At 42.6% G+C, this 21,841-nt stretch overlaps 1 protein-coding gene across 3 annotated transcripts in view; it reads left to right on the top strand.

Moving 5' to 3' along the window:
- The window catches only part of LOC144691500 (mannosyl-oligosaccharide 1,2-alpha-mannosidase IB-like), a 157,704-nt gene that overhangs the window by 84,132 nt on the left and 51,731 nt on the right, over positions 1-21,841 (top strand). For all 3 annotated transcript variants that reach the window (XM_078559642.1, XM_078559644.1, XM_078559643.1), the window contains exons 6-7: positions 5,204-5,298; positions 21,588-21,711. In XM_078559642.1, coding sequence (XP_078415768.1) covers positions 5,204-5,298; positions 21,588-21,711 — 219 coding nt within the window. The remainder of the gene's footprint in view (positions 1-5,203; positions 5,299-21,587; positions 21,712-21,841) is intronic.

Genomic DNA, 21,841 nt, shown 5'->3' with positions numbered 1-21,841 from the left:
GTGCTCGTGAGACCCTTATAGCAACAAGGTTCCAGGGCAATGAAGACAACTAGCTCATATGAACTCATTTCACCTGTCCCTTTGATAGAGGGTACGCATTAACATCTTCTTTGCTATCCTCAGTATCTCAAAGACATTAAGCTCAGAAAGTTTAGTTACAATCTTGCTCGACGATGGCCTCATCCTTGGAAGGCTAGGCAGCCTATGGAGCATGTGGCCATTCTGTAATGCGATAAGAACTCTACCAGTGCTCACTGTGAAGCAAGTAGACATAGTGCAGACTTTTCAATCGTCTCTCCAACATTTCACTGCCTATGGCAACCTTCAAGAGGCAGGAACAGCACTGCAGGCATCAGTGCATTCACGGCAGTATGCCTGGAGTATTATATAGGGCTATATTTCACCCCTTTCCTATCTCTACATAGTTCTGTTGAAGGGTCACGAGGAGTCGAAACGTCAACTTTGCTCTTCTCCGCCGATGCTGCCAGACCTGCTGAGTTTTTCCAGGTATTTCTGTTTTTGTTTTGGATTTCCAGCATCTGCAGTTTTTTGTTTTTATCTGGAATGACTCCAAGGTGGGTCACCTTTAAAACCTATAACATCCATACAGAGCAGACTTCAGTGCAGTAGCATCAGGTTAATAAACCTCCAAAACCTATACTCACGAGGCCACATTATATGATCCTCTGATGCAAGTCTTACTTATGAATTGTCCAACTGCCATGTTGATGGAGCAACTGGCTTTATTCATGTTGCTCCTGTGTTCATAAAAGCGACTTACTGATCTGAGATTGAACAAGATGCGAAAGATTTGAGGGACAGGATGGGAGATAAGTGAGGAGGAAGGACATCTTTTACATTTGGATGACCAAGGAGCATTCCATCAGATGTAATAGCCATTCGCTAGATGAGACTTTGAGACAGAAATGCGAAATATATTTACACATGTGCAAAGTATATACAGTGAGCTAACACCCATGCCACCATTATGCTCTCAGAACTTCTTAACTTTCCTAACCCTACCGCTACATCTAAGCCCATCCCTGACATCAGTAGTTGTGGAGGCAGCCTGCTGAATGCTATGTCCTGTTGTCTGAGGTGACCTTGGCGGGCATCCTCTGGAGGTCTGGCGTGATGGGGAGGGGGTTGCGCCAGCCTGCTAAGGGTCTCCTACTGTGAGGCAGGTGCACCCTCCTTGGCCTGAGCAGCTGGGGTTGCTGGAGTCACAGGCAGAAGGGCTTTGGAGTGGCTGGACATCCTAAGAGAGTCCTAGGTGTATTGCCCCAGGGTGTCCAAGTGACGCTGACTCCTTGAGGAGAAGTGGAACCAGGAGGGAGGTCTAGATGTCCCTGTCTCCCTCTTACCTAGCCAATGATGGATTCCACTCATGATTAGTCTCCATGGCGGATGTCAACCTTCCAGTGGTGCCCTCGATGCACTTGCATGTCCGAGCAATGACATCACACAGAATGTAGACAGATTCCTCTGTTCTTTGTTCTAATCTGTGATGGCCTCTGACACCCCTGCCTGTTATTCTCCTACCTGTCTTTGGAGCCCCAACATTTCTCTTACGGCTGATTCCAGAGGCTTATCTTCAGACTCTGACTCAACAAAGGCCTGGCCTCCAGCAGTCCTCTGTATGTCTGAGACGTTGGCTGTCATCACCTCTGTCTGCTGTAGACAGGTTTCTGTGCCGTGCTCACCAGATGGCGACCCCGAGCCTGGTCTAGAACTAGAACCCACCTAAGTGTGTGTGTGTCTGCGCTGGTGGAGGGTACAGGTGAACGCAGTGACGGGTCTTTCTTGGATAGTTCCTCAGCCTTCTCATGCTAGATGCTCTGGGGCCTGGGGCTGATGTGCTGGTGGATGGTTTCCCAGTGCCTTTTCTTGCTGGTGCAGGTAATAGAGAGAAGAGAGAATTAGTGATTGGCTAGCGAGTAACCTACATTAAAGACCATTTGGTGTAGGTGGATGGTCGATGACAATTGGATGGACCCTCACTGGCTTGCTGGGAACCTCTGACCTTGCCTCCCATGCAGGAACAGTCCCTTTCTTCACTGGTGAGCTCTGCCACCTGCTCCTCAAAGTGGGGGATTGGCCTCAACTCCGGCATCCCCCCTGTCCAGTCTGGGAACTCCTGTTGTGGTCGATCTTGCCTTGCATAAAGGCAGATGAATAGAGTGTAAGCAGCACGGATGCAAGAGTAGATGATGTGCATGCATGGTGTAAATGTTGAGTGGTTCTATGTAAGCGCTGAAGACGCGTCTTGTGCATAATGTTACAGGAGATGATGTTGTTAAAGCATGTGTGAGAGAATCAGTGGTGATGCCCCTTCTGTGAGATCCCTGTGCACTGTAACCCAGCGAATGCCTGATGGCCTTATGAGAGTGTAAGTTGAGAGTGAGAAGAAGATTGACATATCCTGGCAGAATGGATGAGATCATTCATCCTCTTCCTGCACTGGAGGGTGGTCCTCTTCTGAGGCCCACAGGTGCTGACCTCCCTGGCAACCTCCTCCCAAGCTGGTGTAGTGAGGTTGATGGACCTCCTGCTGCCATCTGTGGGGCAGAGGACTTCCCACCGCTCCTGGACTGCCTGGAGGAGTCTCTCCAGGCACTTGTTGCTGAATTTGGGTGCAGAGAGCTTCCTTCATCCTGGAGCCATCACTCCCCACTACAGGCCCTGGGCTGTAGAGAGTGAATATAGGTGGGTGCTGCTTATATATGGTAGTCGGAACTTTGACCCATGAGGTAACAGCGGAGTGGATGAATCCCAGCCTGTCCTGCCATAAGATTCGACGAACTGCTTGCTAATGCATAAATAATTAGCTAAAAAGTGTATGATCTGGCACGGGAACCTACCAGCTAGCCAGCGGGAATCATGCTGACTTTCCTGCCCCCCTCAATATCTTGAAATATGTCTGACTTTTTATTTCCAGAAATCCCTAGGAAGGGAGATGGCCAGCACGTGGCTGCCACCTGTGCCATATTCACTGGCGATTCCTCCCTCAGAGACGGTCAATGATTAGCTCATGTTAGGAAATAGAGATAGTCTAAGTAAGTTATATTGGTATTTGTGGGTGTTCGGAATGTGTTTTAGCTTTAATGTTTAAGTTTGATTTGTATTTCTGTATCTGTATGTTGAGAAAAGGTAAAGTTGAGTTTCAGTTGCACTTTAAAAGGTGCCTGCATTTATAATGAGTTAATGACTGTTGGGGAAGTTAAGCAAACAGTAGAAAAAAAACTGGGCTGTTGCTTAGCAACAGGTGTCCAGAGAGGCAGGCACATACACACAGAAAAAACTGGAAACAGCAGTTTGATTTCGAAGCTGTTTGAGTTCGGTTGAGTTTGAAGACAACTGCCAAGCAGAAGCAACCTAGAAGGGGCAGATAGCCAGTTCCAGGCTAAGGTTGGTTGAAAGTAGCTGCCAGAGAGAGACTGGAACAAAAGGGACAAATAGCCAGTCCCAAACTAAAATCTTGGGGAGTGGAACAGGAAAAAATCCAAGCAGACCTTCTAGTCAAAGGAAGGACAGGAACCTGGAAAAGGTTCTGTTAAGTGAAGTTAAGAATGAGGGGCAGAGAAAGGCTCCAAGCTTCAAGCTGAAAGCTCCAAGCTGCAGGAACAGAGTCAAAGCGATATAAAGGCTTATGAGAAGCCAGAAGGCCCAAAGAGACAACTGAAGGTCTGTAACTCTGCTTTGGGCATGTGAAGCTGTGATATACGGTTGACAGCTGAGTCAGTGAGAATGTGTGGTAGAAGGCTTGAATGCCTGCTGTGACCCAGGGGAAAGGAACATCAGAAGGAGAGCTCGAAACCCTTGTGGAAGGCATCTGAGAGGAAGTGTCGGTTTGGAAGAAGATTCCAAGGCGAGTTCTTGGAAAGTGAAAATTGACCACAAGACCATAAGATGTAGGAGCAGAAGTAGGCCATTTGGCCCATTGAGTCTGCTCTACCATTCAGTGAGATCATGGCTGATCTGATAATCAACACTTTCCTGCCTTTTCTCCATAACCCTTGATTCCGTTACTGATTAAAAATCGGTCTGTCTCAGCCTTGCATAAACTTAATGACATAGCCTCTACAGCCCTCTGCAGTAAATAATTCCACAGATTGACTGCCCTCTGAGAGAAGAAATTCCTCCTCATTTCTGTCTTAAATGGCCACCCCGTTACTCTGAGATTATGCCCTCTGGTCCTAGACTCTCTCACAAAGGGAAACAACCTCTCAGCATCTACCCTGCCAAGCCCTCTAAGAATCTTATATGTTTCAATAAGGTTGCCTCTCATTCTTCTAAACTCCAATGAGTACAGGCCCAACCTACTCAACCTCTCCTCATAAGAAAATCCATCCAGCCCTGGGATCAACCTAGTGAATGTTCTCTGGACTGCCTCCAATGCCAGTATATCTTCCCTTGGATACGGGGACCAAAATTGTTCACAGTATTCTAGGTGTGGTCTAACTAGTGCCTTATATAGTTTTAGCAAGACTTCCCTATTTTTATACTCCATTCCCTTTGAAATAAAGGCCAACATTCCATTTGCCTTACCTATTACCTGCTGAACTTGTATGCTAGCTTTTTGTGATTCATGACCGAGGACCCCAAAATCCCTCTGTGCTGCAGCTTTCTTCAGTCTTTCTCCATTTTAAATAATATTCAGCTCCTCTATTCCTGCCAAAGTACATAACCTCACATTTTCCCACATTACATTCCATCTGCCAAGTTTTTGCCCGCTCACTTAAATCTGTTTGTATCCCTCTGTAGACTCTAAACACATCAGGGCATGTTCCGAAGTCAGTTGCTGTCAATCCAGAACCATACGCAGACAATTCTGTGGTTAGGTGAAACGAGTAGGTAGTTTCCTGTAAACTGCAGTAATTGCATTATTTCGTACATGACCAAAGTTGTAATTCGTTTAGCTTTTAATGTATCTGGGCCATTTGAAGCTTGAGTTGCTAGAAACTATCCTCCTGCTTGAGAGAGCTGCCTACAGGATTTTGCAAGCATGAAGTGAATTATTGTTTTCAGTGCATGGGGATCTAGATACCATCAAAGAGGGTTACCATCTTCAAAAACTCTTTGTCAAAATTCCTTTGGGATGATCCAGTTATCCTAGAAACTGCTGTTTTACATCTCTATCGTTTTACTTACTTATTCTCAAGTATGAAAAAAGTGGTTTTTATATTTTCATATGCTTCTCCAGGTCTTCAAGCAGAAAGCTGCACAACTTGCTGAGAAGCTGCTGCCTTCCTTTAATACCCCCACAGGCATCCCTTGGGCTATGGTGAATTTGAAGAGGTGAGTTTGTGTACCTAATATTGCTTTCTACACTGGTTGAGTAAGGAAAGAATGGAATGAGTTTTACTGCCACTTTTGCTTCACTGGCATCTAATCATACTACACATTAAAGTAGGGTAAATTAATCCTGCAACAGTTGGAGATTTTCAGGCCTGGTTTATATTTCACAGTGGCAGCATGATTGTAGTTTCAAAGTACAGGTGTACAACAGGGTGTTGGATGAATGCTCAGGAGGAGTCAAAATCCCTGCAGTATTATTGAAATGCTGTATTATCTTTTTGTCCCTAAAAGCAAGTATGTATAGCAAGTTTATTTTAAAATAAATCGACTTTCACTTTCCATGCTCGATATTGGTGTGATGGGTTTATGAATGAAAAAATGTGCATGTACCTTCATGCCTATGCCCTATGCACATGAGTTTGGTACTGGAACATGTTTTGTAAATGCTGAAAAGTTAGCAAATCTGAGAAGTATTATAATTCTGGTCCACGTGACTGTTGTGCATTCAAAACACAAACTAGTGGATTGGTACGTACAATGTAACTACAACCTAAAATTGCAAATACAGGATGGCATATCTTCAAATATTCGTTAAATTATATGGAATGGACATGAATTATTTTACACTGCAGTCATTGGAATGGTTAGGATTAATATTTAGGCGTTATATATTTTTTGACATTGATCATCAAACCACCATTTGCTGTTTTTTTCAGAAAAGATACAATGTTCTTTCTTGGAAGGATATATAAATTCTAGTGTTTTTAGTGGTATTTTTTATCTATTATTTGTCATCTTACATTAGATTATTTTCTTTTTGAGCAATGAGATGCTTTAGATTTAAATTAAATTCTTCACTTGGCTGAAGATTTTGAGCATTTCTTCATGTGCGTTATAATACTTAAGGTCATTTTCAAATACATGAAAACAAAGATGCTAATTTTATCAACTTGCAGGTTATCAACTAACAGATTGTTTTAATTGCGATTTAAAAGTTTCAAATCTTTTTACAAATTCTGAATTAGCAAGTTATCATGGAATCGACTTACAGATACAATCCAATGATAATTGATACTTCTATGGAGACAGAGGGGAAAGCTTTTTGTATGGCAAGAACTGTAACAAGTATCAACAAGTGTATCGTTTTAGCTCTCAGGTCACTAAGTGTGTGTAACTGTATAGCACATATTGACTTTCAGTTAATTCCACATATATTATTGGTTTATGTCAAGACCTCAAACAACCTTGCATCCCTTTCTTTGTATTTCACGCATACCCACACCCAGCAGGTCACAAATACAGGGCACAACCTATATTTGAAACTCTTGACAAACTGATATTTTCCAAGGATTCAAACATTAAGTCATTGTAACGCAATCTAGCTGCATGATGTATGTGACATACAAGATAGGCTGTAGATTGGTCATGTCTTGTCACTGTGTGTGTTTTTTCAACTTAGTGTGTCAAAAATATTTCTCTGCTTGCTTGACAACATGGCGCATTATTCAACAATTTGCATTGAATGCAAGGAAGTATATTCTAACATCTAGCACTCAAATTTAATCCGAAATTAACATGATGCAAATATTTCAAGTTTGCCTGGAACTGATAGCATGAAAAATGTAATACATTTTTTTTAAAAAGTAAACTGATGATAAACATTTAGTGATGAAATTATCATGAGACTTGCATTTGAGAAAGGATTGAAGAGACAGATTATTTAGGTTATTTTGCAGCAACATGTGGTGAAAGGACAAAGTGATAAATGAATGAAATATGAAGCCAGCTACCAAACACATAGCATTTTATAGTTACGGTAACCAAGATTATAGTTAAAAAGGCCACATTGCATTTTTATTACAGGTCGTGTATCCTTTATCCGAAACCCTCGAGGGTGATTGCGTTTCAGATTTCAGATAATTTCAGTTTTTGGAGCCGCAAATAGGCCTAGACCTACTTGCGTTTCAATGGCCGAAGCCTAAGCAAGCTGTAGTCTAAAATATGGAAAATGGCTAGAAAAGTAAAATGTACCACAATAATAAATACAGGGTACCTGTTATCAGTACCCACCTGTGGAACCACCTGCGATCTGCTTGAAGGAAAGTAAACAGTGTTAGACTTTCTGCTCTAAAGGTCAAATACGGTTGGCGAGGTTTGTGTTGGCTCGGGTGAGACACTTCCCGTGCTAAAGGTCTGGTGTGGCCGGTGAGGTTTTTGTTGGCTCGGGGTCGTGTCAGCTTGGGTCACAGACTTCCCATGTTAAAGGTTGATGAGGTTCAAAAAAAGTGCGTTTTTTGAATGTTTTCAGTTTTCGGATTTAGAGATAAAGGATACACGACCTTTATTAATATCCTGCATGCTTTATTAGGTCTTTTAATAGTATCCTATATTTTATGACTTTTGAGAATATGCTCAGGAGTTTTCCCATGCTCTGTGCTCTCTTTAAGTGGAATGCAGAAAGTAGCTGAGATAATTATCTAAAAGCATATATAAATCCTTTTTCATTGCTGTCCTTGAATTTGCGAACAAAAATCACTTGTTTTCTGTTATTATTTTTGTAAAGTAGTTCTACAGAAGTGTGAATAACTTTTTAAAAACCATTCTATGATGTGCATATTACTGTCATTCATGTACCTTTTGATGCCAACCCTGCATGTAATAGTTGGTTCTAATTGAGCTAATTGCTGCAAATTGATTTTTTTTTAGATAAAGCATAAAGTAATAATTTATTTGGAATAACAATCTTATTACATAAAATGGTATTGCTATTTTGAGTGTACAGTCTTACAAAACAGAAATATGGGTAAACTCAAGGGAACTCAATCAGGGTGATCATTGGAGAGAGGCTTGTGTAAAGCACAGGCTTACAAGTTTGAATAATTGGATTGTAATGTTTAGTAATACAACATAAATGTTCAGATTGTTAATACACACAGTTGTATATTTTAGAATGATTTCTAATGAAACTATAGAGGATATTGAAGAATTAAGATTGTGGGTTATTGTCTGATTTTTACATAAACAATTATTCTTTGCACAGTGGCAATTCATATTAATTTAAGAACTTTCTCTTGGGTGTCTTTAGTTAAGTCAAGTGCATATTAGATCAACAAAAGACACCAGGGAGGGCTGGTGGGTGCAGATTTGATTCCTCCTCCTTATTACATGAATTTTCCAATGTCATGAAGATGATTTTTGAAGGCCAAGTGCCAACTGTTGTATTTGCTGATGCAACAAATGAGGGAAGGAGTAGTGGATTTCGGGCGGGTCCGCTGGATGGTATTGGTGCCTTCTGATAATCAATTAAGAGCAGTGTTGGTGGTGCCCTTGGGAGTTGTCCCTTTACCCTGTGTCTTTGGATACCATGTCACACGAGACATAAACAATGTCTTGTAAATAGAGACATGGAATACAAGAGTAAACAGCTAATGATTCACTTGTATAAGGCAATATTTACCACAATTTAGTATTATGTGCCATTTTAGACATGTCAAATAGAAAGGATATAATAGCTATAGAGTGTGCTTAGTGTAAATTCACCAGGATGTCAGGATGGTGAACTACGTTGAGACGTTGGGGCTATTTCCAGTGGAGCAGTGAAGGATAAGGAGATTTTGCAGTGTTGCATAGTTTTTAGCACAGAAACAGGCCACTTGATTCAACAGGCCTATGTTGGTGCTTTTATTTCACATGGGCCTCCTTCCATCCTCCTTCATCCTTCCTCACCTGTGTCAACATATCCTTCTATTCTTTTCCTCCTTCTGTTTACCCTGAAAGGCATCTATGCTGTCGATTCAACTATTTAGTTAGTTCTAACTAATCTCAGGAGAAATTGCCTATTTATTTTATTAGTGATTATCTCAGATTTATAGCCCCTAGTTCTGGTCTGCCCCCACAAGTGGAAACATATTTTTTGCATCTTCCCTGTCAAACCCTTTAATTGTGAAGAGCTCTATCAGGTCACCCCTTAGTCGTCTTTTCCCTTGAGAAAACAGCCTCAGCACATTAGCAGAGGTATAAAAAAATTATGAATGGCCTTGATACTCAGAATAGGGTAAGATCATTTCCTTTGGTTGGGGAGTTAATCTCGAGGCTTTATCAATTTAATACTGTCAGTAAGAGGATGAATAGATAGATTAATTCAGAATTCTGAGCATGAAATGCTTTGCTGTAGGGAATAGTTGAGGCAGAGACTGTTGCATTTTTAAAAATGAACCTTGTATAACTTGAAGCAGAGGACAATACAAAACTGTGGAGGATACCAGGGTAGTGGGATTTGTTTTCAAAAACACAGCACATATAGTGTGACAAATTGAGTTATTTTATGCAATAAGCATCTATAGTTCTATGATTTCTGAAAGCATTATACTGAGAAAAATTGCCTTGCTTAACTCCCTAACACAAATTCAAACAGTTTTCATTCAGGAAAAGACTAACTGCATACACAACAATATTCTAAAGTCAACAGAAGTTATAGTTCAGTACACAGGATTATTAGTGTGTGATGCTTTAAAGCTGGTACTTCATAAGGAATATTTGGATTGATGCAAAGCGTTACAGTGCCCCCCAGCAGCTCGTCTTTTCCTTGTGTAAGTTTCTGGTTTAGGTACGACCATCTCTTGTGTTGCTATGATCTTGCAGAGCAGTGAGAGCGTGCCCTATACTTGATGGACTGTAGTGTGGAATGAGCATTTTCATGTTGTTTACTGGCTTTTAGGTATAATTTTTAGAAGTGAGAAGAATTCTTCTCTGAAAGTTGGCAAACAGAGTCACCATGTTCCTTCATTTGGTGGATATTAAGTTTATAGATATTGAAGTTGCCAATGTGGATGAGTAGAACTGCACATTCCCATTCTTCTTAAAGCTTGTTCAGGTTTTCTGGCTGGTTGCCCACATGATCACCAAGCCAAGTAGCACAATGCCTACACTTGAAGATAGCTTAGTATCCTTTATAAAGCATAGTGAATGAAAGCCATCAAAGTCCATCTTTAATTTTGGTGTTATTGATTTGGTCTTTTCAGGCCTGAAGTCAAATTTGTGTGCTCGTTGTCTCAACATTTGGCTCTAATTTTGTCACTTTTTATGTTTTAGGGCGGCAGTTGTCTACTATATCAGTGTTCAGAAATGTCTAGGATTCGTGCTATTAACTTGTTAGACTTTGATAGAATTGCTCTATTTATTGGGTTATGGTAATGTCGTTGTGGCGAGATGCTGCTTGGCTCTCAAATCAAATTGGCAGTAAAGTTGCAAATTTCTGCAATTGAAATTTTCCTGTGTTCACTGATTTCTTTGTGCTTGGACTGATGAAATGTGTGTTTATGTTTTTTTTAATAAAAATTCTAAGGGAATTATGCCCAAATGGGGAATATGAGCTGCCTTACACAATTCCCATATCCCACAAGCAGATGACAGTTTTTCTTGAGCAAGCATATGCTGAAATTATATGCAAGTACAATTGCATTCTATTTTCTCCCCTTCCTTAACGTTAATGTAGGTGGTAGAATTCAAGGGCAGTCTGGTTAATATTGATGTCACTCCATTTTAAAACATCCTGCTATGTTTTATTTTTTTCAGAATAATTGATCATGGAGCATAACTTTAGGTGCAGTCAACGATGCAGCTTTGACTTTTTTTTAAGTCTTTGTGACTTTGTCTGCAACCAAGTCACATAGTATGTTTAAGGAAAATGGTGATGGGAGAGGAAGTGCCATTGTAACTGAACCCTGACTCTCTCTTTCCAGTGGGATAGGCCGTAATTATGTGTGGGCCTCGCAGCGAGCGAGCATTCTTGCAGAGTTTGGCTCTCTCCATTTGGAGTTCATCCACATTTCCTGTTTATTGGGGAATCCTGTTTATGAGGAGAAGGTAATATCTGTGGTTACATGTTTGGGAGCAGATATGCCCAGTATTGATGTGCAACACTAAACTGCATTGCATGATTCTGAGAGTGGTCATGTTAACAGTTTTCTGCTGTTCCTGTTGGTCTTTGTTTTCTTTTCTAACACATTTCAGAGATGTTTCTCGATATAAACTGCTGTTTTTAGCCAAAAATCCCCCACCAAGTATGAGTCAGGGAAATACATTTTTTCACAAGTCAGTGGCTTAGCTAATTAATGGACATGATAGTATTTGTGGTGTGGCATAAAGTTTTGATGTTAGTGTGATTTTACGTGGGTTAAGCTTCATTATTCAGATTAATTACTTCATGGGTAGAATTCAGAATTATTGATCTTCAGTTTGAGAGTTTTACTACTAGGCAAAATGAGGTTTATTAATTGAATGACCAGAATGAAATCTTTTTCACCGCATTGTGTCAGTAGGGTTCAGTTGGTAGCACACTTACTTCTGGATTAGGGGTTTGAGCTAATAATCTAAACTCTCAGTTCTGCATTGTTGGAAGTATTGTCCTTCATTGAGATGACAAATGAAAGTCCTGTTTATCTTTTCTGGTTAAAAATCAAGATCCCAAAGCATTATTTGATGCCTTAAAAGGAACTTTTGTTGGTGTCCTGGATGACATTGCTGTTTTAGCTGTTACATAGTTTTAAAATAAAAGCACAGATCAACTTGTCATTCATCCTCCAACCTATTTAAGAGATCACACTGTGCATAAAATGGCTGGAATGTTTCCGGCTAAAGCCACTGCATTTGAATGCGTGTGAGAAATAAACTGTTGCTTAAGTTTAATTCAATCAGGATTTTGTTTTGCTTTTTCTAATACATTTTTATTCCCTCAACACTTCAGTGTCTATACTCATGTAATCTTCCCCAGCATGAGAGATTTGTACAATCTTCATCGAAGATCCCATGAGTAGTAATTTTAATGTGTGTGATTATACTTTAATTTCTTGATTGTGGACATGGAGCAACCACTCTAAGTCACTCACCATCCTGACTTGGAACTATATCACCATTCTTTCATTGTCGCTGGTCAAAATCCTGGAGCTCCCCCCCGAACAGCACTGTGGGTATACCTACACCTCATGGACTGCAGCAGTTCAAGAAGGTGGCTCACCACCATCACCTCGAGGGCAATTAGGGATGAGCCACAAATGTTGGCCTTGCCAGCGACGTGCACATCCCATGAAAGATTAAAAAAAACATGAAATGCAGTATCACCCAAATCTGGTTTGTCCACTATCCCAACATCACTTGGATTTAGCAGCAGTGTGCTAAATTGAGTCAGTTCAAGTAGGTTCCACTGCCTTGCATAAGAGCTCTCCTGTCAGATTTAGTAATGTAGAAGGTGATGCTTAATTGCTGTACCTAAATCTGGAATGTTCCAGTTAGTTGTCAAGCTTTTTGAAAAATTATGACTGTTAAAACTACCTTCTGCCTGTACTGGCAGATACCTTGATTAATTTCTGTTTGGTGTGCACTGTGTTCTATTAAGCCTCCATCAAGGGAAACAATTTTATCCTGTCCACTCTATCTATTCCCTTCATAATTTTGTACACCTCAATCAAGTCACCTCTCAGCCTTCTTTGTTCTGAGGAAAATAACCCCAACTTATCCAATCTCTCCTCGTAGCTACACTTTTCTAACCCTGGCAACATTCTTGTAAACCTCCTCTGCTCGCTCTCCAGAGCTATTACGTCCTTCCTGTAATGTAGTGACCAGAACTGCACACAATACTCCTGTTGTGGCCTCACCAGTGTTTTATACAATTCCAACATTATATCCCTACTTTTATATTCTATACCTCTGCCAATGAAGGAGAGCATTCCATATGCCTTCTTTACAACCTTGTCTACTTGAACTGCTGCCTTCAGGGACCTGTGTACTTGTACATCAAGATCTCTCACTTCATCTACCCTTCTTAGTATATTCCCATTTATTGTGTAATCCCTGTAACTGTTTGACCTCCCTAAATGTATGACCTCACACTTCTCTATGTTAAAATCCATCTGCCACTTTACCGCCTACTCCATCAACCCATCTATATCGTTTTGGAGATTATGGCTATCGTCTACACAATCCACTACTCGGCCAATCTTTGTGTCATCTGCAAATTTCCCAATTGTGCACCCCACGTTCACGTCCAAATCGTTAATATATAACACAAACAGCAAGGGTCCCAACACCGAGCCCTGTGGAACACCACTTGAGACAACTTTCCATTCGCAAGGGCTTCCATCGACCATTACCCTTTGTTTCCTGTGTGGCTTTATTTACTGCCACACTTAATTGTCACTTCACCTGCGTAGATGCCATGGGACTCAAGTTATTTTGGCCTTGGTTAGAATAAATTAAGCAGTCTTGTTCAATTTTCCATTGTGCAAGCACCCAAAACATAGTGGAAACAAAGAATGGTTGACTGTATCCTTGTTACTATCTCAAAAGAAGAAACCTGCATCAATGAGCAATCCAGGATTGCTCCCTAGGCATCTCCTGATTAGGATCTAATTAATTTTGTGTGTATCTGCTACATGGAGCAATTTAATAATTACATGTAATGAGCATTACTGTCCATATATAACAATGCTTCAGCCATAGCACTTTGATATCTGGAGTTCAGTACTGAAGCAGTCCATGCCTACATGCAGCAAGACTTGGACAACATTCAAGCCTAGGCTGATAAGTGGCATGTAGCATTTATGCCATACAAGTGCAAGGTAATGACCATCTGCATCATCTCCACTCCCTGACTTTTAATGGCATTGCCCTGGCGGAATTCCCCACCAACATCCTGCAGGTTACCATTGATCATCAGCCATATTAAATACTGTGGCTACAAGAGCAGGTCAGAGGCTGGGAATTCTGCGACAAGTAACTCCTCTCCTGACGCCCCAAAGCTTATCCACAACCTACCAGGCACAAGTCAGGAGTATGATGGAATACTCTCCGCTTGCCAGAATGAGTGCAGCTCCAGTAACACACAAGAAGCTCAATACCATTAAAGACAAAGCTTGATCAGCACACTATCAACCACCTTAAACATAACTCCCCCCGGCCAACAGAGCACAGTGGCAGCAGTGTGTAATGTCTATAAGATGCACTGAAGTAACTTGCCAAGGCTCCTTCACCCTCATTTTCCAAACTCACGACCTCTACCACCAGAAGGACAAGGGCAGCAGATGCTTGGGAACACCACCACCTGCAAGTTCCCCCCCAAGCTACACACCATCCTGGCATATGGAACTATATCACATTCTTTCACTGTTGTTAGGTCAGAAACTTGGAACCCCTTCCTACACCACATGGACCACGGTGGTTCAATAAGGCGGTTCACCACCACCTTCTCGAGCACAATTAGGGATGGACAACAAATTGCCACTGGCACTTGCATCCCATGGATGAATTTTTTAAAAAATCCTGTGAAGGTTTGTCCCCTCCTTAAATCTATATTTCTGTGGTATGCTTTTAATATAGGGCAGGTGCAGAGTGAAAGTACATTACCTACTTGATAGAATTGGCTTCATTATTTAATAGCTTTGTTTTGCACTACAATCCCAGCCATATAGTGATATAATTTTTAGGGAGTTAGTCCTAAGTGAAGTATAACTTAATTTCAAAAAAAAAATTGGAACAATGAGAACTGGAGCGTTAACAGCATAGGAATGTGAGACATTACATCATGAAAGCGTTTTCTTATTCGTGTCACATTGTTTTCATCGGAACTTATCAAGCCAGGTAATATTTCTGCAATATGTGAAGGATGCACATATCATTTAAAGAATGACAAAATCCTTACTGGGTAGGTAATCTGTCGTTTTGTACTGAAAATAAGTGAAAAAAATGTTAACCAAGGACCAAAATTGATCAATTTTCTATGTTGATGTTTGCGTAGATCCCTTCTTGTTGCTTGTATTATATATAATTCAGCCACTAACTTCTCCAGTCTAGAACTCTGAAATCTGGAAGCACCAGTTATCCGGAATTTTTTTTCTGGCTGGCACACAACTCATAGACTCACCACTTGTGGTGCTGCAACAAATCAGGCATAGCTCAGGTGACCGAGTGATATGTCCAGAGCGCAGGAAATCCATGAGGCCATGCAGCTAAGCCGGGAAAGTCAGCAACGGCTTCAAACTTGGCCATGTTTCTGCTTCTGTCCGTGTGTTGGACAAGGTCCATAGCTTGGGCTGGAGACTCTGGCCAGAATTTCATGCTCCTCTGCTGGTGGGTTTTTAGGCGGGGGAGGGGAAGCGTGAAATTGAAGGAATGGGATTCCCTCCGGGTTCCTGCCCACCCCAACCACGCAGCAATTTTACGCTAGGGCGGGCAAGGCCTTGGACGGGAAGCCCAATCTTGCCCAAATTGAGGTCCTTAAATGGCTACTTATTGGGCACTTAAGGGCTGTTTCCCGCCCAACCACAATTTTTAGGCTAGCAGGAGAACTTGCCTGGTGTGGGGAACCTGAAAAAGAACGGGCCTGGATCTTGGGCGAAAAAGGGGTGGGTGCACCTCAGTTAGAAGCTCCCTTCTAACTTTGGTTGCCACCCCCACCCCCACCCCCACCCCCCAGGCCCGCCCTACACTCCCCGTCCTGCCTGTGACCCCTTAAACTTACCTTGTCCTCCAGCCTCAGGATTTAGGCTCAGGCTTGGTGGAGCCATCAGCCCATTGCAGCTCTTGTCACTGCATGGACAGATTGGCAGACAGCTCTCTAAGGCGGGACTTGCGAATGATGGGCAGAGTCCCGCCTGCAGCCACTTAACGCTCATTCAAGCGTGAAATGGCTACAGGTCACTTGGAGTGGATGAGGATGGGTTTCCCCGACTCTTCGGATGGGAAGGGAGAGCCCGCCATCAGAAAAATTCAGGCCTAAATCACACATTGGCAACTAAACCAAAAGTGGAGGAGAGGTGCGTGTGTGCATGCGTGCGCGTGTGTTGAGAGGGCTGATTGGTATGTTTTTTTAAATTCATTTGTGGGATGTGGACGTTGCTGGCTAAGCTAGCATTTATTGTCCTTGAGAAGGTGGTGGTGAGCTGCCTTCATGAGCCGTTGCTGTCCATGCGGTGTAGGTACACCCACAGTGCTGTGAGGGAGGGAGTTCCTGAAATTTGACCCAGCGACAGTGAAGGAATGGTGATATATTTTCAAAGCAGGATGATTGGCTTAGAGGGGAACTTGCAGGTGTTCGCATGTGTCTGCTGTCCTTGTTCTTCTAGTGGTTGTGGGTCTGGAAGGTGCTGTCTAAGGAGCCTTGGTGAATTCCTGCAGTGCACCTTGTAGGTAAAAGCTGCTGCCACAGTGCATCAGTGGTGGAGGGAATGTATGTTTGTGGATAGGGTGCCAATCAAATGGTTTTCATTGGCCTGGTAGGTGTGAAGCTTCTTGAGTGTTGTTGGAGATGCATTCATCCGAGAAGTGGCGAGTATTCCATCACATTCCTGACTTGTGCTTTGTAGATGGTGGACAGGCTTTGGGGAGTCGGGAGGTGAGTTACTTGCTGCAGGATTCCTAACCTCTGACCTGCTCTTGTAGCCAGAGTATTTATATGGCTATTCCAGGTCAGTTTCTGGCCAATGGTAACCCCCCCACCAGGATGTTGATAGTGGGGGTTTCACTGATGGTAATGCCATTGAATGTAAAGGGGTGATAGTTAGATTCTCTCTTATTGGAGATGGTCATTGCCTGGCACTTATGTGGCGCGAATGTTACTTGCCGCTTGTCAGCCCAGGTCCGGATATTGTTCGGGCCTTGTTACATTTGGACGTGGACTGCTTTAGTATCTGAAGAGTCACGATTGGTGCTAACTATTACTGTTTGTCTCGTGTCTGTGTGTGTAGGGGGTGTTAGGGGAGAGAGGCTGATTACTGTGTATGTGTGCCTGTGTAGGGAAGGGATCTGATTAGTGTCTGTGTGCAGGGGGTCTGGGAGAGCAGCTGATTATTGTGTGCATGTACGTGTGTCGAGAGGGGCTGATTAATATGTGTTTTGTCATGGAAAGTCAATTACAACCACGAATTACTTACAGGCATATTGAACTTTTTAAGGAAGATTTGTGTTTTTAAAAGAAGTACAAGCAAGGACACTGAGCAAAAGATGGCTGATGTAAAGTGGCCGTTTTCTGGAAAATTCCTATGTGGATTATACTGACAGACCTGTGCTGAGAGAACATGGAATGTCACACCTGAAAAGGTGTCATGGCCTTCTTCAAGCAGAGACATTTGAAAGGGAGATAGGAAAGATGCAAAAGACTGAACTTTACTCTCCTTTGGTTGCAGAGACAATAAACTGATTACCACGTCTCAGTAGTCATCTAAAATTCATCTGCTGTTGATTCCTATTTCAGAATATGTAAAATGGCCGGAGATCAAAGAAAACAGACTCTGGGCGCAAGCCGTGTTTTTTTTAACCCCTTTCAGAAATACACAGGGAAAAAATAGTTTAAAAGCCAGCTGCAGTGCAGTATGTGCTTGTGTGCTGTGAACTAGTCATCCCTGCAGTTGTAGGCGAAGTCTCTCTCACTGTGTGTCTCTCTCTCTCACTGTGTCTCTCTCTCTCACTGTGTGTCTCTCTCTCTGTGTGTGTGTCTCTCTCTGTGTGTGTTTCTCTCTCTGTGTGTGTCTCTCTCTCTCTCTGTGTGTGTCTCTGTGTGTGTGTGTGTCTCTGTGTGTGTGTGTCTCTGTGTGTGTGTGTCTCTGTGTGTGTGTGTCTCTGTGTGTGTGTGTCTCTGTGTGTGTGTGTGTCTCTGTGTGTGTGTGTGTGTGTGTCTCTCTGTGTGTGTGTCTCTCTGTGTGTGTGTCTCTGTGTGTGTGTCTCTGTGTGTGTGTCTCTCTCTGTGTGCGTGTCTCTCTCTGTGTGCGTGTCTCTCTCTGTGCGTGTCTCTCTCTGTGTGCGTGTCTCTCTCTGTGTGTGTCTCTCTCTCTCTGTGTGTGTGTCTCTCTCTCTCTGTGTGTGTGTCTCTCTCTCTCTGTGTGTGTGTCTCTCTGTGTGTGTGTGTCTCTCTGTGTGTGTGTGTCTCTCTCTCTGTGTGTGTGTCTCTCTCTCTGTGTGTGTCTCTCTGTGTGTCTCTCTCTCTCTCTCTGTGTGTCTCTCTCTCTCTCTCTCTGTGTGTCTCTCTCTCTCTCTCTGTGTGTGTCTCTCTCTCTCTCTGTGTGTGTCTCTCTCTCTCTGTGTGTGTCTCTCTCTCTCTGTGTGTGTCTCTCTCTCTGTGTGTGTCTCTCTCTCTGTGTGTGTCTCTCTCTCTCTCTGTGTCTCTCTCTCTGTGTGTCTCTCTCTCTGTGTGTCTCTCTCTCTCTGTGTCTCTCTTTCTCTGTGTCTCTCTCTCTCACTGTGTGTGTCTCTCTCTCTCTGTGTCTCTCTCTCTCACTATGTCTCTCTCTCTCACTGTGTGTCTCTCTCACTGTGTCTCTCTCTCTCACTGTGTCTCTCTCTCTCACTGTGTGTCTCTCTCACTGTGTGTCTCTGTCTCTCTCTCTCTCTCACACTGTCTTTCTCTCTCTCTCTCACTGTCTCTCTCTTACTGTCTCTCTCTCACTGCCTCACCCTCCCTCTCTCTCTCATATACTCTCTCTCTCTCTCTCTCTCTCTCTCTCTCTCAATGTCCCTCTCTCTCACACACCCTCTCTCTCTCACTCTCTCTGTGTTGCTGGAGGCAAGGTTCAGTAAAGCCACAATCAGAAAGGAAATAGAACAGCTTCTTAAGCCAACCTGCAGAACCAAGTGTCTCCAAACCAGCTGCTAAATTGCCAAAGTCAGCTCCACCGGAATCACCCAACTTAACAGCTGCAACATTTCGCCATCTATGCCTCATGGACATTCGTATATTTTAAAAAAAATTTTATTTGGTCTCTTAACTTCCCGTTTCTGATCTGTGTGTATGCATGTTGCATTTTTATTATTTTTCTCAGGTTTTTAATAACTAATAAACTTACTCTTTCCTTGACTCAGGAACACCTGGTTAAATTGGCTCCTTCTAAAAAAAGTACATTTGGACTGGGAAAAGCGATCCCCTTTAAATTAACCTTGTCGTGCCTAACTGAGGGGGGTTGAATAAAGAAGGGAAGCCAGGTCATCCTTCCTCACCCAGGGGAATAACAAAATTGGGGTCCCGTTCACTAAGTTAACAAATTGGGGGACCTCACCTGGGGATTGGTCGTAACAAATTGTGGGCTCGGTGCTGGAATAGTTCCCATGGGCAAAACGAAAGAATTATAGTGGAGAATGTAAATTGCTCCTCTGAAAGCAATTTTTAAAAACCGCAAAAAGGTTTTCTTGAATCGGCCCTACTAAATTGTACAAATGTCCACATTTGATGCCAGTATTTTTACAAACGGAAGGGACGTTAGTTATAAAAATTTAACAATTCCGTCCCTTGAACAGGTAAGAGCTAGCAAGGCACTTAGGATTAGAATTTCACCTGAAAGCCAGAAAACCAGAAATTTTAAAAGGAGTGGCCAATGGCCTACAGGTGGAAATAGAGGCCGATGAAATGGATGGCGTAGCAGTAGAGAGATTAAAATTGGAGCAGCGGAAATTAGAATTTCAGGAAATGGAAAGAGAGAAAGAGGAAAGGGATAGAGGAAAGACAGGAAAAGGCATGGAGAGAAGAGAGAGACTTTCAGGCCGAAGAGAGGGGGAGTTGAAACTAAAACAGCTCGAGCTGAGGGGCAGGAATCCTATTGTGTCCCTTGAAGACACCACTAGCTCAGACTTGAGGGCTCAGGCAATCTAGTTTGCTCAATTAATTCCTAAGTTTGAAGAAGCAGAGGTGGAAGCCTTTATCTTTGTCGAGTGGTTCGCAGCAGTTAAAGTGGCCTGTCCAGCATTGGTCCCTACTACTGCAGAATAAGCTTTCAGGAAAAGCTCACGAGGTTTATTCCCTCTTGCCTGAGGAAAGTGCCTCTTTCAAAAAGGGCTATTTTGAAAGTGTCCCAGTTAGTGCCGGAGGCGTAACGTCATAAATTTTGTACCCTCAGGAAATGCCCTGACCTGGAACGTACCTGGAATTTGAAATGCCTAAACAACTTGCTTTTGACCAGTGGGTGCGGGCACTTAAGACAGAAGCCGCTTACGAAAGCCCCTGTGAAATAATTCTCCTTGGGGAGTTTAAGAACTCCATACCCTTCCCAATAAGAACACATGTAGAGGGACAGAGGGTAAAGGGCCAGGCAGGCAGCCATACTGGCTGATGATGATGAACTGATCCACAAACCCTTGTCCCAGAAGAGACTCTCCCCTAGTCACCCCCAACTAACTGGAAAGGATAGAGGTGGAGAGAGTGATAGAAAACTTAGCACCCATGGGAGAGAGGGAAATGCTGGGGGTGCTCCTCAGGACAGAAGAGGTGGTGCTGAGATGAAAAGTGAGGCCTAGAAGCCTGTGTGTTTTAATTGCTGAAAAGTAGGGCACCTCCAGGCTGTAGGAGGTTACGGGAAAACCCAGTGGGATTTATCGGGGCATGTACACTTTGTGCAGAGAATGGGAGTCAGTCAGAGAGCATAGCAGACCAGGCTACTGCTCTGACTGCAGCTGTAAATCTCTGTAGATGCACTCCTGAGGGTCTGGGTGAGGTTAAACAAATCTGAGGGTTGCAAGGATTTTGTATCTGAAGGAAGGGTGGCCACATTTCCCCAGGGTGAGGTGAGTAAGCCTATAGTGATGCTGAGGGATACAGAGTCTAGCCAAACTCTACTGCTGGGAAAAGGCATTACCTTTCCACCAGAGAGTGCAGTAAGTGTCAAGGTGTTAGTAAAGGCAATTGAAGGAAGGTACATGCCCGTTCCCTTATACTGGGCGCATCTAGAGTGTGACCTTGTGTCAGGACCGTGGGAGCCAACCCCAGGTTGCTACCTATAAATAAATACTTAGCTGAGGATGGACTGACATTTGCATAGATGCAGAAACTGGACAGTTTTGAATTATCATTTTAGTAGAATTGAGATTGATGGTAAAATTCTAAATTCCAGTTGATGGAGTACCTTCTAAAGAGAAATGTAGCAGTTTTTAAAGGTATAATTGAGGAATGCTGCAAATATAGTCTTTCAAAAAAATTGTAAAACCGTTTTGCATGGTAAATGTTAGAGTGCCATCGGTATAATATGTGCTTTTGAGTGAGGAGAGTATCTAATGACAACTTCTACATGGCAATCAACAAAGAAATTGTTACAAGACAACTATAAGTATTTAAAATAAAATAGAGATGATGACTATTGGTCACCAAATATTTATTTTGAGAGTTCAGGTGTTTACATTTTAAGATTTTTTCTCTCCCTAAAGTAGTCATTAGAATCTGTTTGCTTGCAGTTTTCAGTGTGCCTAACCATCTGATAACTGGCTTTGCTCTTCTGTTTGTGATTATATGTTTGTTCTTGCCTGGGTTCATGATTTGCCAGTGGCGTTGGACGGAACTGGGGATGGGCATCTGCTGGGAGTAGCATTTTGTCTGAATTTGGGACTCTGCATTTGGAATTTGTGCATCTGAGCTACCTGACAGGGGACCCCACCTACTACAAGAAAGTAAGTGAGTGCTAGACACAATTGTATAGAATAGTACTACCCTGGTCAGAATGCTATATTAGTCAAATGTAAGAAGCTATTGAACATTAACTTCCAACATTTTATACTTATTTTTGTGGGAGTATATCAG

This window comes from Cetorhinus maximus, chromosome 16, assembly GCF_964194155.1.
Source record: "Cetorhinus maximus chromosome 16, sCetMax3.hap1.1, whole genome shotgun sequence".
NCBI classification, from domain to species: domain Eukaryota; kingdom Metazoa; phylum Chordata; class Chondrichthyes; order Lamniformes; family Cetorhinidae; genus Cetorhinus; species Cetorhinus maximus.
The sequence above is the reverse complement of the archived record's forward strand: the minus strand, read 5'-3'. Positions and strand labels throughout refer to the sequence as shown.